General features: G+C 38.6%; 1 protein-coding gene across 2 annotated transcripts in view; it reads right to left on the bottom strand.

Moving 5' to 3' along the window:
• lrmda (leucine rich melanocyte differentiation associated) overlaps positions 1-25,876 on the bottom strand; it is a 261,688-nt gene that overhangs the window by 14,500 nt on the left and 221,312 nt on the right. For both annotated transcript variants that reach the window (XM_053621089.1, XM_053621090.1), the window contains one exon: positions 18,935-19,016. In XM_053621089.1, the coding sequence (XP_053477064.1) occupies positions 18,935-19,016 (82 nt within the window). The remainder of the gene's footprint in view (positions 1-18,934; positions 19,017-25,876) is intronic.

The raw sequence follows: 25,876 nt of genomic DNA, 5'->3' as shown, positions 1-25,876 counted from the left end.
TTTCATCATCTACAGTGCACAATATAATTAAAAGATTAAAAGAATCTGGTCAAATCTTGGTGCGTAAAGGGCAAGGTCGAAAACTACTTCTGAATGCATGTGATGGCCGATCTCTCAGATGTCACTGTCGTAAAAACCGTTATGAGTCTGTAATGGATTTCCTGACATGGGCTCGGGAATACTTTGGTAAACCTTTGTCAGTCAACACCATTCGCCGCTGCATCCACAGATGCAAGTTAAGGCTTTACTATGCAAAGCATAAGCCATACATCAACACTGTCCAGAAGCGCCGCTGATTTCTCTGGGTTCGGTCTCATCTGAGATGGGCAGTAGCACAGTGGAATTGTGTTTTGTGGTCCAAGGAGTCAACATTTCAAATAGTTTTTGGACAAAACAGTTGTCATGTTTTCTGAGCCAAAGAAGAAAAGGACCATCCAATCTGTTATCAGCGTCAGGTCCAAAGGTCAGCGTCTGTCATGGTATGGGGGTGTGAATAGGGGTGTGTCAGTGCACCTGGCATGGGTAATTTGCACATCTGTGAGGGCACCATTAATGCAGAAACATATGTATACATTTTGGAGCAAGATATGCAGGAAGTGATGTTTCACAGTGGTAAACAGCCGACTGTCCCAACTTTTTAGGAATGTGTTGCGATCATCAGATTTGAAATGAGTGTATATTTTCAAAAATTTATTAAATTCACAAAGTAAAACATCAAATAATCAGTTGATAATGTGTTTTCAATATAGTACAGGGTGAAGTGAATTTTCAAATGACTCTTTTTGCTTGTTTTTTTTGCATTTTCCATACTGTCCCAACTTTTTCGGAATTGGGGTTGTACACACAGTAGGTGCGAATCTACAATGTACTGTTATTAGTGAAGTTGCAACACCACTAAAACCATCAATAACAAATAACACAAATAAATAATCACATTTTGCTTTGTAGTAAGTTAGTTCAGTGGCTTCAGTGATGATTTGGTCAGTATAACTAAAACTGAAATTTATTATGCACCTTTAGTCATATCTGACCTTTGGACATTTGATGATCTCTAATTGATCAGGAAACTAGATCTACTTAAAGAGAACAAAATACTGCAGTACTATAAATACCAGTATAGTACAAAGCATCTCTCAAAACTTACTAAGAACCTTCCAGTGTAAAAGTGCTCTGAAGCCATGGTCAGAGAGTTTGGATTCAGGCTAGTATAAACCATGGCACGAAAGTCAGGGTGAGTTAAAGACTCTAAACACCGCAGAGCACAGAACACCCATTAGCATTGCATGCAGCATAGATTAATGGAGTCTTAAAGTTGAGGGGAATCGTTAGAAATGCTTTAACATGCATCATTTCAGAACATTGCATTTATCTTTCAGTACACTGTAAACACAAACTGCAAGAACAGGTTAGTTTCTAAGCTCTTGTTGTTTATATAAAACAGATGCCGGGCTGCTACACATCATTAAATGAATTTGTATCATGTGGGTAGAAGAGGCAGGAGGCAAGTGTGTAAAATCAGCTTGTTGTTTATTATGAGTAATCCAGTAATAAGCATCAATATTCCATGCAGGGGTCAGAGAATTGGCAGATTTACAATAAATGAGACTTCGCAACTAGACAAAGGACACAACAGAGTTTAAATAGACAAACTAATCAATGGATGAATTCAGAACAGGTGGACACATTAGGTAACTGCAATGATGAGGCGGGCAGAGACAGGAGCAAAACACAAGCACATGACAATGTAAAGTAAAAGCACATGGAGTGAACTAAAACAAAACACGAAAAATGATGCTCGTCTCACTGAGAGGAGGAATTCATGACAGACTCCACTGATTCAAATGTTACTCTACTGAATGGAGTTAAGTGATGAGTCAAGCTTTTTAAAAAATGTTTTGTTCTGATTCTAGATAGCTTGTCAGGAGACTAATTTGCATTATTTTATTTTTAAAAAATTGGTCTTCACTTATAATAAATAACCTTCTTACTTATGTAGCAGCCTCAGATGTAAGCTAAATCTAGGTATACTTTCCAAAAATAGTACATATAAAGCACAATGCAAGTGAGCGCAATGTAATTTTCAAAGGTGTGCTATCCATGATGTGAAGTTACCACATGTACAAAAATGTGGGCTTTTAGGATTATTTGCCAGAATCAAATATTATGAACGTGGCAGTCGTCATTAATGAAGTCCTCAAATCACTCTCCTGATAAAGGCCTATCACTCTTTGTATTCCAACTTATGAGGCTGAGGAGGAAATTGAATTCTGGGGGACATAAATTTTGACTGAAGCAAGAGATTATAGTCACAACCTAATTCAAGACTGGCAAAATTAATTTCAATGACATTTATTCTTCATAGAGCAAGTCGGTGCAAGGCATACAGTAGCTCTGGGCCTAGGAGATAAGGGAATAGTCATTTGAGGCGGAGTGCTCCCGCAGTTTACAAAGCCTTAATCTTCTTGGAACAACTCCTGGTCTATCATAAGGAGATGTACACCACAGCCAGCAGCTATTCTGCACATGAATTCTACCCGCTGTTTGTGTCAGCACCAGTGCAGCTTCTGAAGGCTATACTGTGAAAGACTAAGACAGAGTACTGAATACATTTCAGTCTGGTGCTCATAGCATTTAGTGCATGTAAGAGACTGAAGCAGCTGGGTACCTTGTGTGATACAAAAAACACCTTCTTTATTTCAACACCAACACTGTCAGTAAATGACCTGGTTAATCATTATGATTCAATAGCCATTTGAGTCCATGGCATTAAGTATAGTTTGATAAGATTCTAGTTTGTACATTCTTTGAAGCTGACTGATTGTGGTCATCATTAGAAACCAATTTCTAATTAAAAAAGAAAGCACAGATAAGTGGCCAAAGCTTCAACAAAATGTGAAAAGTGTAATTTGCAGTTGAGCTGCTTTCAGTAATGGTCTCATTAGTGGGTTAATTGGAAAGTTGCTCATTTAGAGTTTAATCTATCTGACAGGCTTCAATAACACTGCTGTATTATATGAACAGTCAGAGAAATATTACCTCACTTCTTATCTCTTTGACATTAGAGGCAAGGTTGAATTAATAATAGTCTAAATATGTGGCCCTTCCATGCAGAAGTAGTGCATGAATTAAACTGATGAGTTAGAGAGGACAATGTGTAGGGGTCAGCCAACAGAAGAACACATGGTCTAGAAGGATGAAATAACTGTTTCATTTCCTGCATCCTTAAATCAGACAAACACTAAAACCTGACGACAATACACAGATCTTTACTAATGTTTTTTTTCGTATAACTTCAAATATCCTCTGCTATTGTAGTCACATCTAAGTCGCACCTGTTCAGTAAGTCCACAGCGATTAAAGATGAAGGTTAAGATGTTTTCCACTACACATGAAGCTAGCCAGTGTGTCTTTCTGAACCACTCTTCATGACTCATGTAAGTGAAACGTTCTTAGCACTAACCAAACCTGTGATTTCTTGCTGAAATCTCACAGTTGCAACACTCAGAAATCCTCATAATTTGATTTGATTTATTTCCTAGAATGAGAAGAAAATATGAATGATACAAAAGCACAGAAAGTAATAATGTGTAGGTGATGTAATGAAACCCCAGTGTTTACAGAGTTTATTTCACCATGAGAAGAGGAAGAGTCTAAATCAAGGCAGTTCACAGACAAAAAAAATTTAAATAAAGGAGTGCATATGATAATTCTTATATAATCAGGTTAATCAGTAGACCTCTCAAGCTGTGTTTAAAAGTTTTAAGTGAAGTGAATTTAATGTATTTTTTTTCATGGATGGGATATCATGAAATTTATCTTCTTGAAAGCTGGCATTGTGTAGTGAGAAGCGCAGGAACTTTTCTGAAGTATTGGTGCTGTATAAGTGGTTTCCAAATCAAAGCTATAGCAGTTATGGCTGAAGCTAGCTGTTTTAAAACTCAAAATTTAATCAAAGTTGCTCCCTTTAGAGTTCTCTCCAGAGCAACGCCCCCAAACACATGCTCATAGAACAGCTGAATGGACAGAAAACATGAGTGACTGCCTCCTTGTCCTGACTGGATGGACCCTGATGGTTCATGCCATTTATTTTTTCTCCTGTTTGCAGAACCTTTACAGGGAGTTCTCCTTTGCGTAGCTGCCTGAATATGAGGAAAACTTCATTAAAAGTGTTCTAACTTCAAAATCATTGACCTCAACTTTAAAAGCAAAATAGGTTTTTAATCATTTATGAACTTGTAAATAAATAAGCAAGTTAAATAACTATTAGTATTATAGATGGATCCATTTTTAACTTCACAAAATAGAGAAGCAGAAGATTTAGGACCATCAGAGAAAGATAGCTATTCTTGTTAAACATTTTGGACATATCATAAGCCAAATGGCATCTGAAATTTTTAAACTTTAAAGCAAAGCATTGATGCAGTTATGTAATATGTTGCAATAATGAGAAAATACAACTATGTTATGAGTTGGAAAAGGTGGAACAGAGAGTGCGTGTTTAATCCTTTATAGAGACTGCAGAGTCCCTGTGAAGCTTTTATAGTGGACTCCAAATCTGGGTTCTGGACTGTTACTAAATGTAATCATGATGGATGTGATAGACTTCATGCATCAATGAGCAAAACGGTTCCTCGGTGAATGTCATTTGTGATTACCGTCAAAACGAATACAGCCACCAAAGCATGTAAGTGAATAGTGAACAGCCATGTCAACACATCACAGTGGTCATTTGACTTTAAAAGGAGGAGACGAGATTCACAACACATTGTCCTGAGAAAAAAAAAATGAAACAAATAAAAGGGAAAAAAATAGTGAGTTCTGCTTTGTGGTTAAAATAGGCGTTTCTCTCAGCCTGTGTGTCTTATAAATAATGAATTCTTTTGCAAACCTCAACATACTGTACTATTGATTGTTATGTAATATGAGAATATGAATAGAGATCAGTTTATTTTCCTTCCAGCAGACAGTGAACATGGACACAAATAAATGATTGCATGCATGCAAACATGTGTATAAAGAATCAATCTGACATGGAATCCCACTAGCACAATCTTAACCACACAAGAAAAACAACACTTAACACAATGACCGCTGCATCAGCTGCTCTGCTATAACCACAAACAGCCTAATCTTCCCTAAAGCCAAACGTCAATTACAAAATGAGTGCATGGGCTCCTTGCTGCCTTAAATAAAGCACCTGACACTCCCTAGAGTAACACATATCAATATCAATCTGACAGAGATGCTCCCACCTCCATCGCTGAGGAGACAAACTGCACCTGCCTCACTGTGGGACACGCATCTGCTCTCTGGTTTCCCCTGAAGAAGACACACATACACATATGCACATGCACGCACGCACACGCGCGCACACACACACACACACACTCCCTTTCACTTATTACTCTTCTTCCTGTCTCTGCTAAGTGCCCTGTGCTATTTTACGGAGCCCATTATTATATTCATTTCAGCACAGCATCTGAGGCTTGTTGGACTGGTACCTGGGGCTCCTGAGCTCGCTGTTGTATGGTGATTCAACATGACACTCTGACAGAGAACAGCGAGAGAGGGGATGGAAAGAAAAGAACAAGGGCTGTGCTGATGTACTACTAGGCTGTGCCCTGGGTGGATGTAGGGGTGCCCATCTACACCCACAGTGCATGGCTGGGAGGCATGACGGAGCAGGAGCATCACTCAGACTGACATCTCATCTGACTGGAGTGGATCAGTCCCCAGCCTTAATGCAAACAGGCATGGCAAAATATCCTTTAACACACAACGCCTGACACAGTCATTAACTACTGGGGAACATCACCTCTGACAGGGTTTCACTCATCTTTATAATCATAATCTTTATTTGTACAGCACTGGGCATACACAGCTCAAAGTGCTTCACAAGGAAAATAAAAAGACAATAAAAGAGACCAACAAAAACCAAGTAAGGGAGTAATATGAGTAGCAAGAATAACAGTAAATAAAAAAGAGTAAATCAAACAATTTGGCTTTGTAAAAGAAAAAAACAATCAAAGAAGAATTCATAAAAACAGAGTATAAGAAAATATATCTAGCTACGTTTTAAAAGCATACACTGCAGTTGTGGGTCTGATCTCAATTAGTAAACCATTCAATTTTTTAGGTGCCTTAAAACAAAAGGCTGCTTCAACACATCTTTTCTTGTTGATGTTGGGTACAGTGAGTAAGCTTGCACTGGATCTTAGTGAACAATCTCAAACATATGGGGTCAGACAATCCATGATGTATGATGGTGCTAATCCATTCAGCGCTTTAAAAACTATTAGTAGCGCTTTAAAATCTGTCCTAACAGAGACAGGGAGCCGACATAATGCCACAGGACTAATGTGATTTGTTCATTCTTGCGTGTACCTGCTAGAACCTAAGCTGAAGTCTTTTGAACAAGCTGCAGCCTATTGATTACCTTCTTTGGCAACCCAGTAAACAGTGAGTTACAATAATCAATGAGAGAAAAGGGAGAAGCATGTGTCAACTTCTTATCACTGGGCAGAATGATGTAAGTTCTAATGCTAACATTCCCCAAATGGAAAAAAATTTGCAATATTGTTGATGTTTGATTTAAAGCTCAGATTCAAGACTTAAGAATTATGCCCTTTCTTGTTAGTGGTGTAGCTAAAATTCCTCATTTGGTCATATTTTTTCCTCTGTTGATGTTGGTACCCACATGAAAAAATTGTGTTTTTATTTATTTATTTTTTTAAAAGAAAATATTTGTTCATACAGGTATATGCTCAACATGCGGTCTATGGGTGTTTAGAGCAATAATCTGGGGGAACAGTTCTATAAAGCTTATGTTGATGCCATATTTGATCATTCGACCCAATGTCAGCATATACAATGCTCTGTAATAATAAAACTGAATTGAATACATAAGAAACAGAAGATGGTTGAGTATGGATACCTGTAGGACACCATTCATATTTTAAATAAGTTACTGTTGTTGTTTTTTTTTGTTTTTTTTTTACAAAGATAATCACCAAGAGTTACAAAGAATTTCCCACACAATAAGTAAGAATAAAACCACTTAAGAACATTCCCTGACAGTCTAACCCTCTTATTCACGTCTAGTGATAAAGAATGTTCAACAGTATGAAAGGCAGCACAAAGATCTAACAGTACAAGAACAGGTACATTATTCTCCTCAGCATTGAGTCTAAGGTCATTAACTATACACACACATCTTCACACTTAGTCCAGAAGGCTGATAAACATAACTGATCACTTACTAATGGCACACAACCGCAGCACTGTTCAAGTAATTACAGTGGAGTAGTTACAGTGCCCAGTGCCTCCCCTTTCAGTATGTTCTTAGCAAAATTCCAATGTCGTAAAAAGAAGAATGTCACCCATGAAGCAATCATTTGAAATTAGATCACTTTAATGCTATTAAAATGACAACACGGCCCAACTGGAAAGGTTGAGTGGTGATTACAGAAGGCACTTGTGTAACACAAGCCTGCAGAAAGCATTCATCCAGTCCGACAGAAGAGAGAAAGGGAAACTAATATGGACTATAATTGATTACCCCATGAGGCTTCAGTTGAAAGCAGGATCATGATGGTGCAGAATTGTTGGTTCTTTTTAATACTCAGTCACCTTGCCCTCTTCTTAATGGAGACATTTACAGTATGTCTCTTTTCTCTAATTAAAATAACTCATCCAGCTTCCATATGCAGCAGGATCAGGCTCAAGAGGAACAACCTGATTAACAGCCTAACCAAAGAGCTCAGTGCCCCCTCCGCCTCCATCGCCTCACCCCCCACCCCCACCCCCACTCCCTCCCTCTCCTGACAAGCTCGGACCATCATCAGCACCCTGCACATCCCCTGACAGGTGGAATAATAACGGTCATACATCACTGCCCCCGAAAAGTCCAATAACCTAAATCTTCACTTGCCTCACAGCCCAGGACTCAATTACTTTATTGACATGTAATCTTCATAAGGGGAGAAATATTGAGCATGTAAGGTCAGTCGGTTATGAAGACATATTATCATATTATCTGCATGGGGGTTGTAGGGGCTAGGACCTGACAAAGCTAATTATAATCGTACATGTTACAGGACAGCACATTATGCACTTGGCTGCATGAGTAAGCCTGTGCTGAAGAGGGGAAGGACAGGGGATGGAATTGCAAATCCACTGGCTGTGTGGCATGAGAAATAAATTAAAATATTATTGAATATATGTCCAGACTGCTAAGATTTCTGATCTATCCATTTGCACTATAGATATCTAAACCTTCCTCTGTGCTTCCCTGAATGCTTACATACTGGAGAAACAAGACCTTTCTCTTTTCTTTTCTTTTTTTTTTGGACCAAAATAATGCCACCTCAAGAATAGCTTAAAGTTCAACAGATATCAGTTCGTATTAGTGCAGTGACTTGAACAGTTCCAAATGTCACTGTTACTTAGTGAGTCTGGAAGCTTGGCCTGTGGCTTCTTTCCTCTCTGCCTCCATTTCAAGGTTATTGTGATATCATAGCCAACATTACAAAAAGCCTATACTGCATTAGGACATACATTTCAGAATATCACCTCAGCATTCAGGAACAAGATATGTGTAGTTTTACAGGGCATCACAGTGCCTTGTACTGTATATCACTACATAAGGTAGTGACAGTCAGTTAGCTTTTATAGGCAATAAAACACTTTGAAACAAGCACTACGTGCATTTTAGAAGAAAAGATATGGCTAGTGGGAAAAAGCATGAAAGTGAAGTGCTGCCCTGAAACACGCTAGGAATAGTACAACTGGGTCACTGGCTTTACTTTCTCACTGAAGGGAAAATCCTACTACAGGACATGTGTGTTCATTTCAATTCATTTCATTTCATGCCATTTTCCACTTTTATTTGCCGCTTCCTTTCTTGAATCAATTCCACTGCAGCAGTATGTCAGGCTATGCCCAATTGTGAAACAGTTTGCTGGAGGTAATACAATCTCTACAAGCTCCCAAGGGACGGTGGTTAGCATAGACTTAATGATGTCAAGTGCAGAGGCATATTTTACCTCTTCTCACAGGGCAAGCCTATTTACAATGATATAGACCTTCAGAAATGTTCCATTACTGCACATTTTCACACTGTTCCCTGTACCATAATCTCTTTTAGTTGTCAGCATTTGGGCAAATGGCCACGTATAAATGCATCCATAAAAAAGAGAATGCTGTTATTGCTTCACGACTGTATCCCTGTAAAAAAAATTATAGTAAATAACTTCTGTATTCATCTTAGAATTAAATGAAAAGAATAAGGAATGGAAAATATATAGTACAAAAATTCTCTTTTGAATTAATACAGCATGAAAGTTAGCAATTCTTGCCACATTTTTCATTCATCCACTTAAAGAGTGGACTTTGATGGTTTGAAAATCCTTAAGCTATAAGAAGACAGCGGTCAAGTTTGATATTGTCATCTTTGCTGGTTAGGTGACTGGAAGCTGAATGCTGAAACCACAAGCCAAACCGGAGATGCAAGATTTCCTGGGGGAATAAGGATAGTACTTATTCAAATGTTTGTAATCTGGAATTAACTGCAATGTCTAACCTCTATCACTCAGTCAATGCCACAGTCTAACAGCACGACAACATGTCAAAAATGATCCCATAATCAAATTATGATGGCAAAAGAATGTGTCCAGTTACATTAGAATGATGAGAAAATCCACTTTCTATGTTTAAAATATATCAGTCTATTCAAGTCTATATCAGTCTACTTCAAGTCTTTTTGAAATATTAGTTGGAGATTAAACTTTTTAAAAAGCTATATTAATGTGAAATTGTTTTTATTATTATTATTATTATTATTATTATTATTATTATTATTATTAAACAGTAGTTAAAGTAATGGTATTGATAACTGCTTCAATGATGTAATTACCAGAAAAAATAATGGCTAGCATTGGAAGAGCATGACCAACTTCAGTAAATGTAACAATAAATGCAAGCACTTACAGGTAAAATTAGCCAGCACCTTTTCCCTCTTTTTAAAGTGTCACCCACACCAAATGTTAAATCCTCACCATTCTGAGCCTTGAACCCTGTACAGAGATATTGCACCTTCTTTTATAGTGTGTGACAGTGAATGCTAAACATCCATTTCCATGTGTCTGAATTGAATAAATGATGTGCCAGGTCATTAATTTGAGCTACGTTCACCCTCATGCTATAGTGCATGTTCAAACATCAGTGTGTTGTGATTGTACAGCAATGTAGAGGTAGTGACAATAAATCAGTGGATTCATCAGTGAGCAAGAAAACAGTTTAGACAACAGTCCAATGGAGCTTGCTATAATTGACAGATGAGCTTTGTCTCTTCCACTACAATGGCTTCAGTCCACAGATTATGTGGGAATAGATGTAGAGCAGTGGGGAGGAGGTCACATGATCAATGTGGCTGATGTGTCACTTATGGACTTGGACAACAATAGAGTAAGATGTCCTCCTGTTCTTGTTAAATCATGGTTATGCGTTTTACATTATGCCAACAATTATCCATGAAATGTTAAAAAATTAATTAGTAGTGTCATTCTAATAAGTCAAACACATTGGAAACACAGATGCCTCTGGCCCATATGAGAAGTATTAATCTAAAGCGGTCCATTGGGTAGCAAGCAGGGAGAGAAGTTTCTCAGAACATCTTTTCATCTGGTTTAGATGATTAATAAGCCAAATGTACACATTGTACACAAATAAAATAGAATGATGGGGCTTGTCACAAAATTAATTGCTGTCATTTATAATTTAATTGTGGCTTGAATCACATTTACACAAACAAATGCTGAAAGGAAAACCTTTCCCAAGTATGAATCATAAATACTTCCAGCATGTATCTTCCATGATTCTGAATTACAACGATTTGGCATGTTTTTTCTCTTCCAGTGAGGGGAATTTATCTTAATAAACATTTCCATTGGCTCTGTCACATGATCATTATAATGCAATCAGGGTTCATTGTGAACGGATCAGTTTCGCCTTCAGAATGACAAGTTGCTCAACATCTGCCAGGACTGTGTCTTAGCATCTCAGGGAACTGAAGAACCCCTTGACACGAGCAGACTCATCCATATCAACCCACGAAAAGAGGGGAAAGTCGAGTAGCCAGCATCGATCCTGCTGTAAAAATATCCAAACCATCTGGCTTGCCTGTTTCCTCATAAATTACAATGATAAAGCCTTGAGTTTCGAAACTATGAAAACCACACTAACCTGCGCTAAACTCCTGGCATGACTAAACGCACACATGAAATTCTAGCCTGCATCTCACATATCCAGTGTGCACGTCACAAATCACTCAGCAACATGAATAATGCTTTGACTGCATTAGCAATCACTTTCTGAGCTGATTAGAAAATGAGCATGGGTTTTCCATTTGCATGATATATTCTCTGTCAGTCTGCTGTGACAGGCCAGAAATACTGGTAAGCAGGCCAAAGTCCCAGGTACCATAACTATGTTACTGGAACAGGGCTGGGCAGATTGGCAAGACCTCATGTCCTTGTCCATCATGCTGACACATTCTTAGTCTTTCATGAGGTATCACTTAACACGCACATGTACACTGCTAGCGTTAATAGATCATGATGTAGTCCAGCCAGGTTTGCTCTGTCATCCTTCCCAAATGCTCATGATATATGATATATATATATGTATATATATATATATATATATATATATATATATATATATATATATATATATATATATATATATATTTTCAGACAGCTCTGATAGATGAATAAATGATCAGTGCAAATATATTAGTCTGTTCATCAAAAGAGAGGAAGAAAATATAGGTATGAACATTTCCCTAGAGTCGTATGTCTAAGGTAGTCTGTTAAATGATTCATCTGGGAAGAAGATTAAACATCAATCAAGCCATTCAGTCATGTCATGGACTTCTCTTGTACAGCATTACATTCCCAATGTGTATTTAGTTCATCTCTAATTTGACTTCAACATGCCATATTAACCTGGCCCATCAAGGTACAATACCTTCCATATTAAAATGACAGCACAGGAAATAAATAAAACAAACAAAATAAAAACCCCAGCAGGCTGTCTTGTCACTGCCACCTTTCACTTGATAAAAGTTCTTAAAGTCTCTCAGAGACTCATTCTACTACATCAAACAGCAGCACACAAGAGAGAGAGAGAGAGAGAAATGTGTCAATAACACGTCCTCAAAACCCACACAAACAGAATTATTCAGTAAATGCAGTGCCATTCTTTCAGAGTAATGACAGTGTGGAAAGGGAATCCATCTCAAAGTAGAGTTCAGCAGTTGAAGCTTGCAGGAAGTACTTAAGTCGGCCCTGCTGTTTTAATCTGCGCTCTGAATAGGGTGAGAGAGGAGTTCTGCAGTCTCAGTGACCAAATAATCCGATCCCATGTCTCCCTGTCTTCCTTTCTCTCGTTTTTCCCCCTCCATCTTTCATATATGAGGTGAAGAATGGCCAGACTAGCCTGGCTTCCTCCATTCCTCACATTAATCTCCATCTCTTCACTAATGGAAATTCATGCTCCTGTGTTAGAGGAATCCGGGGAGGCCCACCAGATCCCCCCAACACAAATCATATCATCATATCATCTCAATACAAGAGAAAAAACAAAAGTTGTCAACACAAAAATGAAGGCCAAAACCAGCTCAGTGACAGATACTATACCATCATACAAGCCTGTCATGACTTGACTTAAAGCTTAAAGTTTCTCCCACAGATCAGTTACATTTTTTATATACAAATAATTAATCAGACATACAGAACACTGAGGATATCTAAAACAGATGCCTGTGAACTACATCAAATGATTTTTTTTTCTACACGCAACTTTCCAACCATTATTTTTTGGCACAGCATCTAAGGAAACACAATTTGTAAGTCTGCAAGTCCATATAAACTAGCATGATGGCAATTTCTTTTTTTTTTATGGGCGCTCATTATTTTTGTACAGTTAAAACTATATGTGTGTTTTACACAAAGACTTTAATAGGCACAAAAACACCCCTAAGTCATTAGAAAAGGATCCTAAACACCTCATCAGTGTCCAGACTAGAGCACACCTCTGGATCTGAATTGACACAGAGCAAGGTGTTTGCCCAGCACCTCTCCTACATGCAGAATGCTAAACTGAAAACATATGTCTCAGCGGAATCTCAGGGCCTAAAAGGAAACAAACATTAATGTAAGGTTTATTTCAGGCATGAGTAAAACATTTCATAAACCCCACTGTACGCCACATCAGTGTATACTGGAATGACAGTACTGTTGCACCAAAAGGCTCAATTTTAGGCAAATTAGTTCACATTTTCAGTAACTTGGCAATAAACTCAGAATGGCATTATTAACTTAAATGACTTCTTTAACCAGATGATTTTACATGTGCCTCAAAAAAACACTAAGAAACCTAAGTCTAAATAAATCTACAACTGTATATTTACCCTCACCAATCATGTGATCAGAAGTTCAGATTTAAATTGGGACAGTCTGACTGTTTTAGACATGCTCCATCCTCTGACAGTCGAGCCATTCATTCAGACACAGGACAGTTCTGCTCAAGTAGTCTAGCATGCGGGCTAGCTGTCAAAATGAAATCCGAATGAGAAATTAGGAGTAAAACACTCTAAGGGACTCTGTAAATACAGGCAGGAAAGGTGGGTTCATATGATACAAATGACAAGTGATTCGGTAGGACTGACTGGAAATAGGACCTTGGTGTGCCACATAGTGGAGCAGTCACTTTAAAGCATTATGCAAGCAGAAATCAGCATGTAGCATAATAATCTCTACTGGGCTCTTTAACAGAGTAGATGAGTACCTCATTAACAAAGTTCCTGCTGACTGTGAGATACCACTGTGTTATTCTTTAGTATTTAGTTCCAGTCTACTTCAAGTACACAGAAAACCACAATCAGCAATACATGTGTTTATGCTGTCCAAAGCCTTAATCTATATCACGTTAGAATAGAACGGCTTTATATAGTTAGTTTTTCAAAAGGCTAATAATTAGGCAAAAAAAGGAAGATATTATTTCGAACAAAACCAGAAGTTACTGGAATATTGGAATCAAGTAAAGCCAAATTAGAAATTGCAATCCCCATTAAAATCACTAGTTAGTAATGGGCATTGGTGAAGTTTTTGATGAAATGGATATATACAGGTCTTTATGAATAAGATTGCAAAAACACACCCATAATCATACATAACTTAAAAAATGCAAAGTTTTTTGTTATGGCAATCTGGTCACTCATTGTGTTTTATTCCTCTTCTACCACAGCCATTTGTCAATGATTATAATTTTGAGAAATAAATAAAATTCAAATTGAGATATAAATGTCACACTTTTTAACTGTTTACAGTTAGTTCCTGTTATCAGTGATAAACAGTCACCAACCTCTACTGCTGCTCTCTCTTGAAGGTAATAATAATAATAATAATAAATGCAGTGTATCATGTTACAAAGAAACCCAGAAAGTGCAAACTGTTCTGTCCTGAAAACCTTCTCATGCTGGAAAACTCACTAAATGTTACAATGTTACTAAATGACTCCTTCTATAAATGTTAAATAAACCTATTCTTATAGAAAACCTCACCAAATCAGCAAATAAAAAAAATCTTTGTTAAATAGCAATGTATTTATTTATTTATTTTTTATTTTTTTTAAATCCACCATACAAGTCTCTTTGTATGAGTTGTTGCTACAGAATCAATACTGTATCAGAACGAGCGCATTATAATAAACCTGTGATTTGAATTACAGCCAGAACTACTATCAGCGCTTCTGTTACAGACAATTATTCAAGACCTTCTAACCCATCAGAACTCAATTCTACAACAGAGAATTCAACAATGTGGTGGTATAAAAGGTCATAAAATATAAATGCACACATATTGCAGAAGGAGGAGGAGACTATAATTAAGACACAGTTGTGTGAAAAAGCTCAGGGCCACTACATATCCATCAGGTTGCTATAAAAATATTACTGTACATCACCCACACCAAGCAGATCTATTTCAATTTCACAAAGGTTCTAGCATCGCATTTTAGCTCACTAGCAGCAGATCGAGTTCTGGGTAAATGAGTGACGCACAGTTGCCAGATGTAAGTTAATGGAGGATAGGGGGACTAGCAGCAGGTGTAAATCTCCCCCCATCCTGCTGAGCTTTAAAAGTCAGTGCTTAGCACCCACAGCTCTGTCATCTGGCCTCTCCCAGCCTCCACGACAGCCCATTTGTCATCATTTTCACTTTTTTGGCAAAAAAAATGGAATGCTCTAATGGAGTGCTTTGAACGGTCCCAGATGTTTGTTTATTTGTTATGCTGCAAAACAGTTTATTCTTCACACACAGTTCCATTTCGGGGGCTGAATATCAGCTGTGCCATAATGAAAGCAAACTGCGTGGAAAAAAAAAAAAGTACAGTGTCCCTGGGGTGTCTTCTGTTCGGATATTCTTATAGCTAAGGCCTCCTGTCTGGAGGGATTTGAAGAACAGTTGTGTGCCGTTTAAAATACAGACATCCATTACAGTTGCACATAGCCTACAATAACAAAATTTAAATGCACTTCAGCTGATATATGTAGGAGTACAGTTCCTTTCTCTGGTGAATGCTCACTGGTTTACTCACTGAGGAGAAAATAAATGTTCATGAGGTACGATACGAGTTCTGGTGTAGCATTTATTGCTTTCACATGTCAAAATGTATGTGGGGGAATTTGGTAGTTTCTAGTGATATTTATGGAGGATTATATTTAAGATTATAGATACACAATCCATTTTAACTACTGCTATTTTTGAACTGACCTTTCTAAATGTATCATCTATTTTAACATTTGTGACTATATTTCATTTTATAACCCCATATTTCATTATATGGTTAAAGTGTATTCAGTATTACTTTGTACCTATCTGTAGGTACTATGCTGGTTGCTGATATGGCACTTGGTCTTAAAGCTTGATGTATTAGGAGATGACTCTGAATCTTGGCCTATAGGTTGGTTTAAAGCTGGTTGGAGCTGACAGCAGTGCTGCTTCCCATGGCTACGCTCCCAGACTCCCAGCCCTGCCATCCTCTCTGTGTCACACCTAGCCTACCTCATGGCCTCTCTGCCTCACTCTCCCTCACCCTCCTCTTCCCTCCTCTAAGCCTCTCTTGTCTGCTCACTGTGTGTCCACTCCCCAATTCTAGCCCAACACAAGAGACAAGGGTCTCATTTCCCAAAAGCCAAGACTTCCTCTAATCCGCTACACTGTGTGTCAGCAAGGTAGGCACACAGCCCGTCCCCTCTCTCCCATCTCAAGAACTCGTGCCTGTCCTGATTACCCATGGCACCTTGGCTCTTGGGGCCTCGGCACAGGTGACATTAATTGTAGCAATATTGAGAAACAGCGGAAAGGCTTTCTGTTCAAGACAGCCTGCTGTCACACATGCCGCTAATTCTGCCGGCCACTGCAATGCAGCATCTAACATACAGCGGGCCTGACAGGACTGGCAACAAACCTTTGGGCAAAGCATGGGCACTATTACCATTCCGTCCTATACAGATGGACCTGATAAATAACTGCATAATTGCATCATGCGATGGTTCACAATGAGTTATTGCCAATGCATACAAATAGCTTGCTTCCTCCTGACACGTCCTGGAGGTGAACTGCATCTTTTAGTGTCAGGGCTTTTCTATTAAAGCTTTTTTTTTTTCCTCCAAGGCACAGCCAAAGTTCAAATAAAGAGTTACTGTGTTAGACCTGATGCATTAAGCAAATAGAATAGGCAATAAGTCAAGATAAATAAAAATGGTGTGATAACAGGGAAAGAATAAAAGGAGGCGAAGGACAAAGATGAGGGCTTGTGTTATCTAACACTGCAGTACAGTATCGTAAAAATAACGAATGGAGAGTGTCAGCGCAGCGAAATCTAAGAGGGAGAAAAAATATTTCATATGTCAGCTCTGCTCACCTTTTAATGGACTATTCTCAAGCAACATGATTTTGACAAAGCACTGGGCTTTCCTCTACATCACTTGAGAGGTGAGGGTCAGCCTTTGTGAAATAGATCTGTCCTTGGTGGGGGGTGCAGAGGCTCTGTGTTGACCTCACATGAAAGCAAAAGTGGCAGCACCATGGCCGCGCTGCGAAAACACAGTACTCTGCATTGCACGGACAAAAGAACATGATAAATGTTTCCTGCATTAAAAAAATCCTTTTTTCTCTCCTGAAGTTCAGCATGTCAAAAGCAGCTCTCCTGCAGAGTCCCAGTCTCATAACCAACAGTGATGCAGCTTCACCGGAGGCTTGGGAAATTTACTAGCAGCTGAGAATAATCTGTTAGTCTGTAGCCTGTTAGTGGAGAAAACGTTTCTCACTCTTATAAAATGACAAAACCACTGCATGGATGCAACATCCTGCAACTGGTTAATGGCATAATTTCTTTCTTTTGAAAACCAAAAGTTTTGAAAACCAGAATGCATTCATTATTATATGAGATAAAATACATGCCTTTGTTTCAACTCCATGCTCAGTATACACAGCATCAAAATCCACATCCATTAATACATTTTTTATCTATCTATCTATCTATCTATCTATCTATCTATATATATATATATATATATATATATATATATATATATATATATATATATATATATATATATAATAAACTGTATATACACTGAATACTACAAGTATTCACAATATAATTGAGAACATTCTGTATTTCTGTACAGATCCCCAGGCTAAAACTAATATTTGAGCTACTTTTTATTTAAAAAAAAAAAAAAAATAGAGACTTGTAAGCGATTGAATAGTCTACTCAAACTTTGGCATTATTATTAAAAATCTTTCATGCTGCCGATATGTTAAATTGCTATTTCCAAATACATTATGTGTTAATAAATCATAGATCATTCTTAACTTGTTAGATCATTAGTGTGAGTGGATGGAACAAAACCAAGTTGATAACCTTCTTTTAAAAATATTATTAAAGTGCTTTGTGCATTACTGAAACTTTTGGAGTGTAGTAATGCAGTAATATTACAACAACTTAGGACATAAATCTGTTAATTGCTGTTAACTGGTATGTAATTATTCTGAAATCTGCTGTAGTCGGTGCATGAAACAGTGTTATTTATTCAGATGTGATCACTATTCGGTCTCAATTTTACATGTTGTAATAAAATAATAAGCACTACTATGTACTATTCTCTTCACTAGTACATAATGTATCATGTATAGCCAGCTCTTAAAGCTGCCGGTGCAGTAACACAGAGTCAGAATAAGATTAGTGCACACTAATGAACTTATATAAAATAAACACAATTTTTTAAACAAAATTAAAAAATAAATTGTGGCAAGACGGACCATGTGTACACCCAATGCGCTTACATTATCGATGTTATTTTCCAGATTCTTTAAGAATTGCCATATTTCTTATGCTAATGTTTAATTGTTGACGTGTCCAATGTCTTTTTAACACATATAAGTTGGAGTTTACTGTGAATAAGAAGGGTGGAGCATGTAATAATTTTTTTCTTTCTATTTGTTATTTTTTTGTCCGTGATCTCTTACACTTATGGTAATAAATAACAGAATTGATTGCTGTTGCTTTGTTGAGTATGTCACATCATGTTTTGCAATCTTTTAAGTAAGAAATTATTGTATGTCATGTGATGCTTGATATGGAAACATGATTTGAAATGACTTCACACTAATGAAGGCTTAAAGCTGAAAAAATTGTGTGTACCTATTCCTTTATAATAAATCATACATAATATAATATAATATAATATAACATAATATAATATAATATAATATAACATAATTCAAATCACTGATCTAAGCTCTTACACCCCATAGTAGGATTAAAATACTTTCAATTACTTTCAAATACCTACATACAAGCTTACCTTTAGGGTTTTTTGCATCTTTGGATCTCGGTAGAGGAGTATAAGGCATAGAAGTGATGTCTGATCTGCGATCAGTAAGATCCTAAAAAAACAAATAGAGTAAACATGAACTCATTGTGTTGATGGAGTCCTCAATATAGCACCTGTGCTGCTTTGCATTGCAATCGGCGTGTATTTATTAGGTTGGATAGACAGCAGAAATGTACATTATTGATTACTGAGCTGTGAATGCATTGATCCTAATTGAGTCCTAAAGGAAAAGTACTCATTTGTCATCACCAATCACGAGCATTTATCCAGACTGATGGCATGAAAGGCAGATGGAGAGTGAGGGAGAGAGAGAGAGAGAGAGAGAGAGAGAGAGAGAGAGAGAGAGAGAGAGAGAGAGAGAGAATGAGAGCAAGACAAAGAGAATGAGAGACAGAAAAAATAAATCATGGGGTGGGGTAAGGAAGAAAAGCTTCATTGCCATGACTGATTACCCAAGTGCCATAAATTTTCAGAGTGTGGTGGAAAGGTAATGTTGGGAGCAGCACTCCTGCTTTTATCAGGGTGCTGGACAGCTTTCATTATCTGGCATGAGAGGAGGGGAGGGAGGAGGAGAATAGGGACCCTGCCTTTGATTATCTCTTTCGTTCTTGTTTTAGAGAGGATGAGGGAAAGGCCCCCACCAGCACTCAGTCAAGGAGGATGCTGCAGGTCAACCCGGGGTCAGTGTGTCGCTTATTCTCCCCCATGACCAACACACACTGTTGTGTGCTGGCAAGCCAACAGGTGGCATGACACTACTACTGCCTGAAAACAGTCTGTCATCCTTTAGATTCAGAAGGCCTTGCTAAATAAACACGGTCCTCTATTTCTTTTCTTCCATGTAGTGTTAGCACTAAAAAGCCCTAGTTAGCCTGTGAGCACTATGCGTAAGGAAGTCAACAACCTAAACTCTTGTACTAAACAATTCAGAAGGCACTTAATCATAAGGCAACACTGACAAATTTACTCTACAGAGGGCTAAGCACAGATTTTTCCCTATACCATTCCAGCTGCTATTAATATATTATTGGAAATGTTATTTCTAAATAAATGACGTTTTTGTTTTTTGCTTGTAAACACAATTGATTATAATGAAAAATCATATATGACATGGGAGAAAAAAAAACACATAAAGAAAATTATCCATGCATGCATGTCCTAATCATTAGGCGTACATTTAATCATCATCACTTTAGGCATCCTACCATTAATTATCACCACACTTGTGTGAGTCAGATGGTGTGAGGTAGCCACGGCTTTCGAGCATGTCAGCACTTTCCTTGTTACCAGTTTCAATCTCCTCCAGCCATTTGGCTTTAATATCCTAAAGCAGCACTCGAAGAGGGAACGTCAGTCTGCCCTGACTAATTTCCTCTGGGCCTGACAGATCAGAGGCCTTCCCCACCAAACTGCCCTCTCCCCACCATAAAGCCCCTCGTAATCCTGCTGCTTGTCTACAATTAATCTTCCCAGTTGCCACATTATTAACACCACCACCCACAGGCAGGGTCTGGCTCTGCCTCACTGGACACAGTGCACCCCCTCCTCACCCCAGCGGCCATGCACGTCAATCACATGTCATGCGCAAAAGTCGCCCGCTGTCAACATCAGAGATCCCCCCCTCCCCCCGTCAACGCAAAGCTCCCCCCACCCAAACGCTGGCCGAGTCCACTGATCACACACCCACACCCCTGAAGAAGATTAATCAGAGCCCTCCCTCCCACTTCCTCCCCTCCTCTCTTTCTCTTTATTCAATGAGGCATCCTCACGATGAGAAAAGAGGCCTGGCTCATAATGGGAATCCCCGCGTAACAAAGTTAAAGGAAAACTCAATTTGAATGCCAGCTGTTATCAGGCCCCATTTTTCTGAGCTCCGTAAAGAGCAGGCGGACAAGAGCTCTGCTTTGATCAGTACCCTTAAGATTTTACACAAACATAATCACAAGCCGAGGGGTCGCTCCAGGCACCAGGAATTCATTCATTCCTCTGGCTTAGAGAACACACAGGCAGTTTAAGGGCCTTCGCGTTCACAGAGCCGTTTATCTTTATTTGCTTTTAAAAGATATGCATCAGCTTTTCACTAACTCTCACTAGTTACAACTTTTATGTTTGGACTGGTCATTTAATAATGGCTGATAGTGACATGAATTAAGATAATGTGCTCGCGAAAAGGTACACTGAGGAAATATACAAGCTGATCCCAAAGGGAAACGTGAAACAAGAATCACGATGAGAATAAACACTTGATCCTGATGGACTGTGGATAAAAATGGCTTCTAAAGCAGATTATGGGGCTGTAACATATATACTCTTCTCACTCATCTCTCTGTCTGAGTGAATCTCCATCACAGAACACAAAGAAATGGTGCAGACTGCCTGTGATCTATCTGTGCATCATAGGAACACAGCAGGTAATTCTATGAAAAAGCCAATACATATAGACCTATATGCTGGAAATGAAAGGGCTGAATTGATTCTTTTTCTCATGAACACATACTATAAAGTTATAGCTTTAGAGTTAGTATAGGTATTACTGTACATCTGATTTCGCTGTTGTTTACACTGACAAGTCCCATCCTACCCCGCTGTACAACACACACACACATACACATTTTTCTTACTATCATTCCACTAACATAATTATTAATGGAGCTAACCCTAATCTAACCCTAACCAATAAGTTTTATTGTTTGTTTGTTTGTTTCTCTTTTAAATAAAAAGCTGCAGTTATTGTATTTTGGTTTTTTTTTAAAGCAGTTTTCCTCATGGGAACCAGCCAAAACTGTCAAATATTACTCTCCTTGTGAGGACATTTGGTCCCCACCAACATATAAACACAAACACACAAACAAACACACACAACAGCACTGTAAGACAACACAACAGAACAGCTGCATGGAACAGGCTGTACATGTAATGGTCAGATGGGGGCGCTGCAGTGTAAAGTATATAAACGTCTCCACGGCCACTCATGGTAGTGAGCGTTGGTTCTCCAGGCCGTGGGCATATGCTGCCTGCTCACATCATTATTGTCTTTATACACTAAGTAATCACGGCAGTTTATGATAATGCAGTCGAAATTTACAAGCTGGGGAAAGAAAGAATCACGAATAATGGCATTAACAGAGAAAGCCACATCTCTGCTCATCCCACTGGGGGCTTTGCTATCAGAGGCAGGACTCCTTGCTGAAAATGTCACAGTGAAATATGATTCCGTCGCTGGATTATACATCATGCTCACACTCTCTCTTTGGCCGTTTGCCCAACGCTAACACAGTAAATGCTTCTAAATCCTGAGTCGTTCATGATTATCATCTCCAAAACAGATCTACTTCAGAATGAGAAGGTGAAAAGGAAGCAGCTTTTTTTTTGGTATAAACAGCAGGCCCCAATGCTACCCATGAGCGCTCAGCTTCTCTGAGCAGAGTCTAACATCCTCAGTGATTTTAGCTCAACTTCTCCTCACAAGACTGATCAGGGCTACAATCTAATCTAATCAATCACACACTCATGCACACACACACACACACACACACACACATTAAGGGAGAGAGTGAGAGTGAGAGAGAGAGTGAGAATGAGAGTGAGAGAAGGAAGGAGGAAGGAGCAGAGATCAGTGTAAACACCAGTACTTTTTATCTCCTTATACATCTGGACAAGTAGACAAAGTGCTAAAACGAAATAAATGTGGCCTGACAGCCACTTCAAAGAGTTCAGCCAGGGGCTTACTGCTACTTAAGGCGTAGGAATGTTGTTGCTAAGCATCAGACTACAACCCATCAGGCCCTACAGAAGGGACTGGTTTCCCTTTAAGAGGCAGAGTGGGAAAGCAAGAGAGTGAGAAAAAAAGGGAGGGGAGCAAAGGAGAAAGCGAGAAAGAGTGGAAACTCGACAGTAAGGGGAGGCTGGGGATTCAAGGAGAATTTGTAGCTTAAAGCAATTGTTAGAAGAAACAAGCTTTCTACTTTGTTTTCTCTTGACACCATTTCGGCTTTTTGTGCTTGCAAAAGACATGTAGAAAAATGTCTTTTGATATGTTTTCTCTTTAGGTCTTTATCAAAAAAAAATCTTTTCTGTGGGCACAAAACTTTCCCTGTCTTTCTCGTAACACTTGCAGAGTTCTCTGATGAGCTGAAGATCAGAGAAAAGCAAACTTATATGAGTATTCGCGTCAACGCTGCATGTTATGTTGACATCTATTTTCAATCAATTTAGCCTTCATTTGTACACTGAAAGATTGCGTGCTAGCTATTGACCTGCATCTGTGTTGTGACTCTGAGCGAAATCCATTAAACCAGACTCATATTTGCACTAATATTCAATCATTTGTACTTTATTATTTATTTCAAAGCTTACTCGAGTTAAAACAACAAACTTGACCAAAAAGTAAGACTTGATGAGAAGATGGAAAATGCTCATGGTGGGAGGAGAGTTCCCCTACAGCACTGTAGCACTTACTCCACTAAGCCAGAGCACTATTTCGAGTCTGAAATCTGTATCTCAGATAGGATTCAGTAATGTGTTTTATGTTGTTGTGTGTATACAAAGCACAGTGTCTATTTTCTTAGCTATTGACTAAATGTAAGGGCGTCATCCTTTTCAGTGTGCTATGGCGGCAGTACTGTGTGACTGGCAGCGAGTGTGTGTTTAATGATTTACCAGTTCTGCATCAATGAGTCTGTGAAAAGCAAATGGATCATATGATCAGTGATCACAAGCGAAACCGTTTTTTGCCTGAAGGCTGGCCCCAACGCTTACCAGAGCTGCTTCAGTGTTAGACAAGCAAAGGTTAGGCACAACAGGAAGTTAATCGTCCATATCAACAAGCACTACACTTAACTCTCTTTTTAGGGGTTGAATTTTAAAGAGCCAGATGACCTTTTATTGCCGGGTACTTCTAAAAGTTGAACGTGGTCGTTTAAACACTGCCTGCATAGGTGTACTAAACAGATGAAAATAACACAGGCTTGGGGGGTTTCCTATTCATTCAAGTCAATATAGCATCACCATAAACAATATCAAATAGTTATGGAAAGCTTTTACCCAAACCCCTTTAAGAAAAGGTGAAGGATTTGCTGGTGGCCAGGCTTGATTTGTCATTTGGGTTAAGTTTTAGCTCTGAGCAACACTGTTACATATTCACCACTCCTGCACTCTGAGCACATGTAGATCACTGATATAAACAAGATAGCAGTCTTCCTTAAGGGCTAAAGTGCCAGCAGAACTTCAAGGTACATTAAGCTTGTCTATATCAGATATACACTGCACATAGACTAACATGTCATTAAATGAAACTAAGAGTTTGGCTGCAGATGATTGACAGAGAACAAATTAGATCTGCATAAAGCTAGCCAAGAGTGCTTTTAATAATACTGTTGAATACTGACTCAATTCCCAAATTCTCAACTGTTGAAAATAAAATGTAAGAACTAATGCTTTATCACTTTGACATCAAGCTAAATCCTCTCAAATCCTGTCCTCTCTCTCTCTCTCTCTCTCTCTCTCTCTCTCTCTCTCCATAGCACATTGTACATCTTCCTGTTCCTAATAGGAGCTGCATCTAATGTCAGAAAGGTTTTTTTTTTTTTTTAAGTATGCAGGATGTTAAATAATTGAAGATTCTCCAAGCAGGACTGTCACACCGAGTTGTCTCGGATGTTTCCTGTGCAATTAGATACTTTGAGACATTTGAAGAGGACTCACGAAGCAGAGTCACAGAAAGTGACATGTGAACTTAAAGCAAATTAGCAATGCTTAGCTCTCAGTATGTATCTGTGAAGCGCATGATTCCTTTTTATTTTTAATTATTATTCTTTTTTTTCCCCCATCAGAGATCATAAGCAGGATGAAAACTAATTTTGTACAGGTGTAAAAAAAGAGATCTGAATAATGAGATCTGAAGTGTGCAGGAGAGATATGGGACACAAGAAGGCACACACTATAACACAAACACACACACACACACACACACACACACACGGCCTATAAATGTGCTCGCTAGTGACTAACCTGATCTCGGTTGTTTTGTCCGATTCAAATGAATGAATGCAATCATGGTATTCAGTGCACACACACACACACACACACACACACACAGTTGGGAAGCTAATGTGCTGTAATCTATATTGCGTTTTTAATATTACAGTGATTTCAGCTAAAGGATGTGACAACTCCAGCTACAACACTGTTTAATGGTCTTATTTTTCTTCTGGTATCATAGAGATGGATAAACAGACACACAAACTGATCACACAACATTTATAAAGGGCAAATTCATGACTACACAAAAAAAAACCCAAAACATAATAGTCTGACTGTTTCCAGATACTTACAAATTACCCGCCAACTTGCAGTTATTGGAAATTGCGCCGAGCCGTAGGATTACAGACTGTCACTTTTTATGAGCGTGAGTAATACCACACTCACCATACTGTTCTTACTCATACCAGACAACAGGACAAACAATGGGGGGGGGGGGGTCGATGGAGAGACGTTCCAGTGGGTGTACTGCATGGGTTTGTGCAGTGTAAAAGGCTGGAAGGGAGAGATAGCAGTCAGGCCGCTCCTCCCAGCATCCTCCCCTCCTGAGGAGAAGGACTTATGAAGGTGAGCGCCTCGCTGACAGGCACGAGAATAAAGGAGACAAACCCCAGATAAAAATTAAATAAAAAGTAGCTGTCTTAAACAGTAATTGCACTCCTTTGCTGAGCAGGCTTTCAGATATATAAACTTGATTTACTATCGGCTCACAACTACAAATCAGGGGGTCCGAGAAACACTTGTGCTATGAAATTGTTTAATCTCATCAAGTTCTGCTTTCACAGCAAGCCATAAATCACAAACTCTTTGTTATCATAGACCTCCATGAGCGCCTCTCAGGCAGGCAATGGATCGTGGGTATATATAATCTTG

This window comes from Ictalurus furcatus, chromosome 3 (genome assembly GCF_023375685.1).
Source record: "Ictalurus furcatus strain D&B chromosome 3, Billie_1.0, whole genome shotgun sequence".
In the NCBI taxonomy this organism is placed as follows: Eukaryota; Metazoa; Chordata; class Actinopteri; order Siluriformes; family Ictaluridae; genus Ictalurus; species Ictalurus furcatus.
Note: the sequence above shows the minus strand (reverse complement) of the source record. Positions and strands in the feature narration are given on the sequence as shown.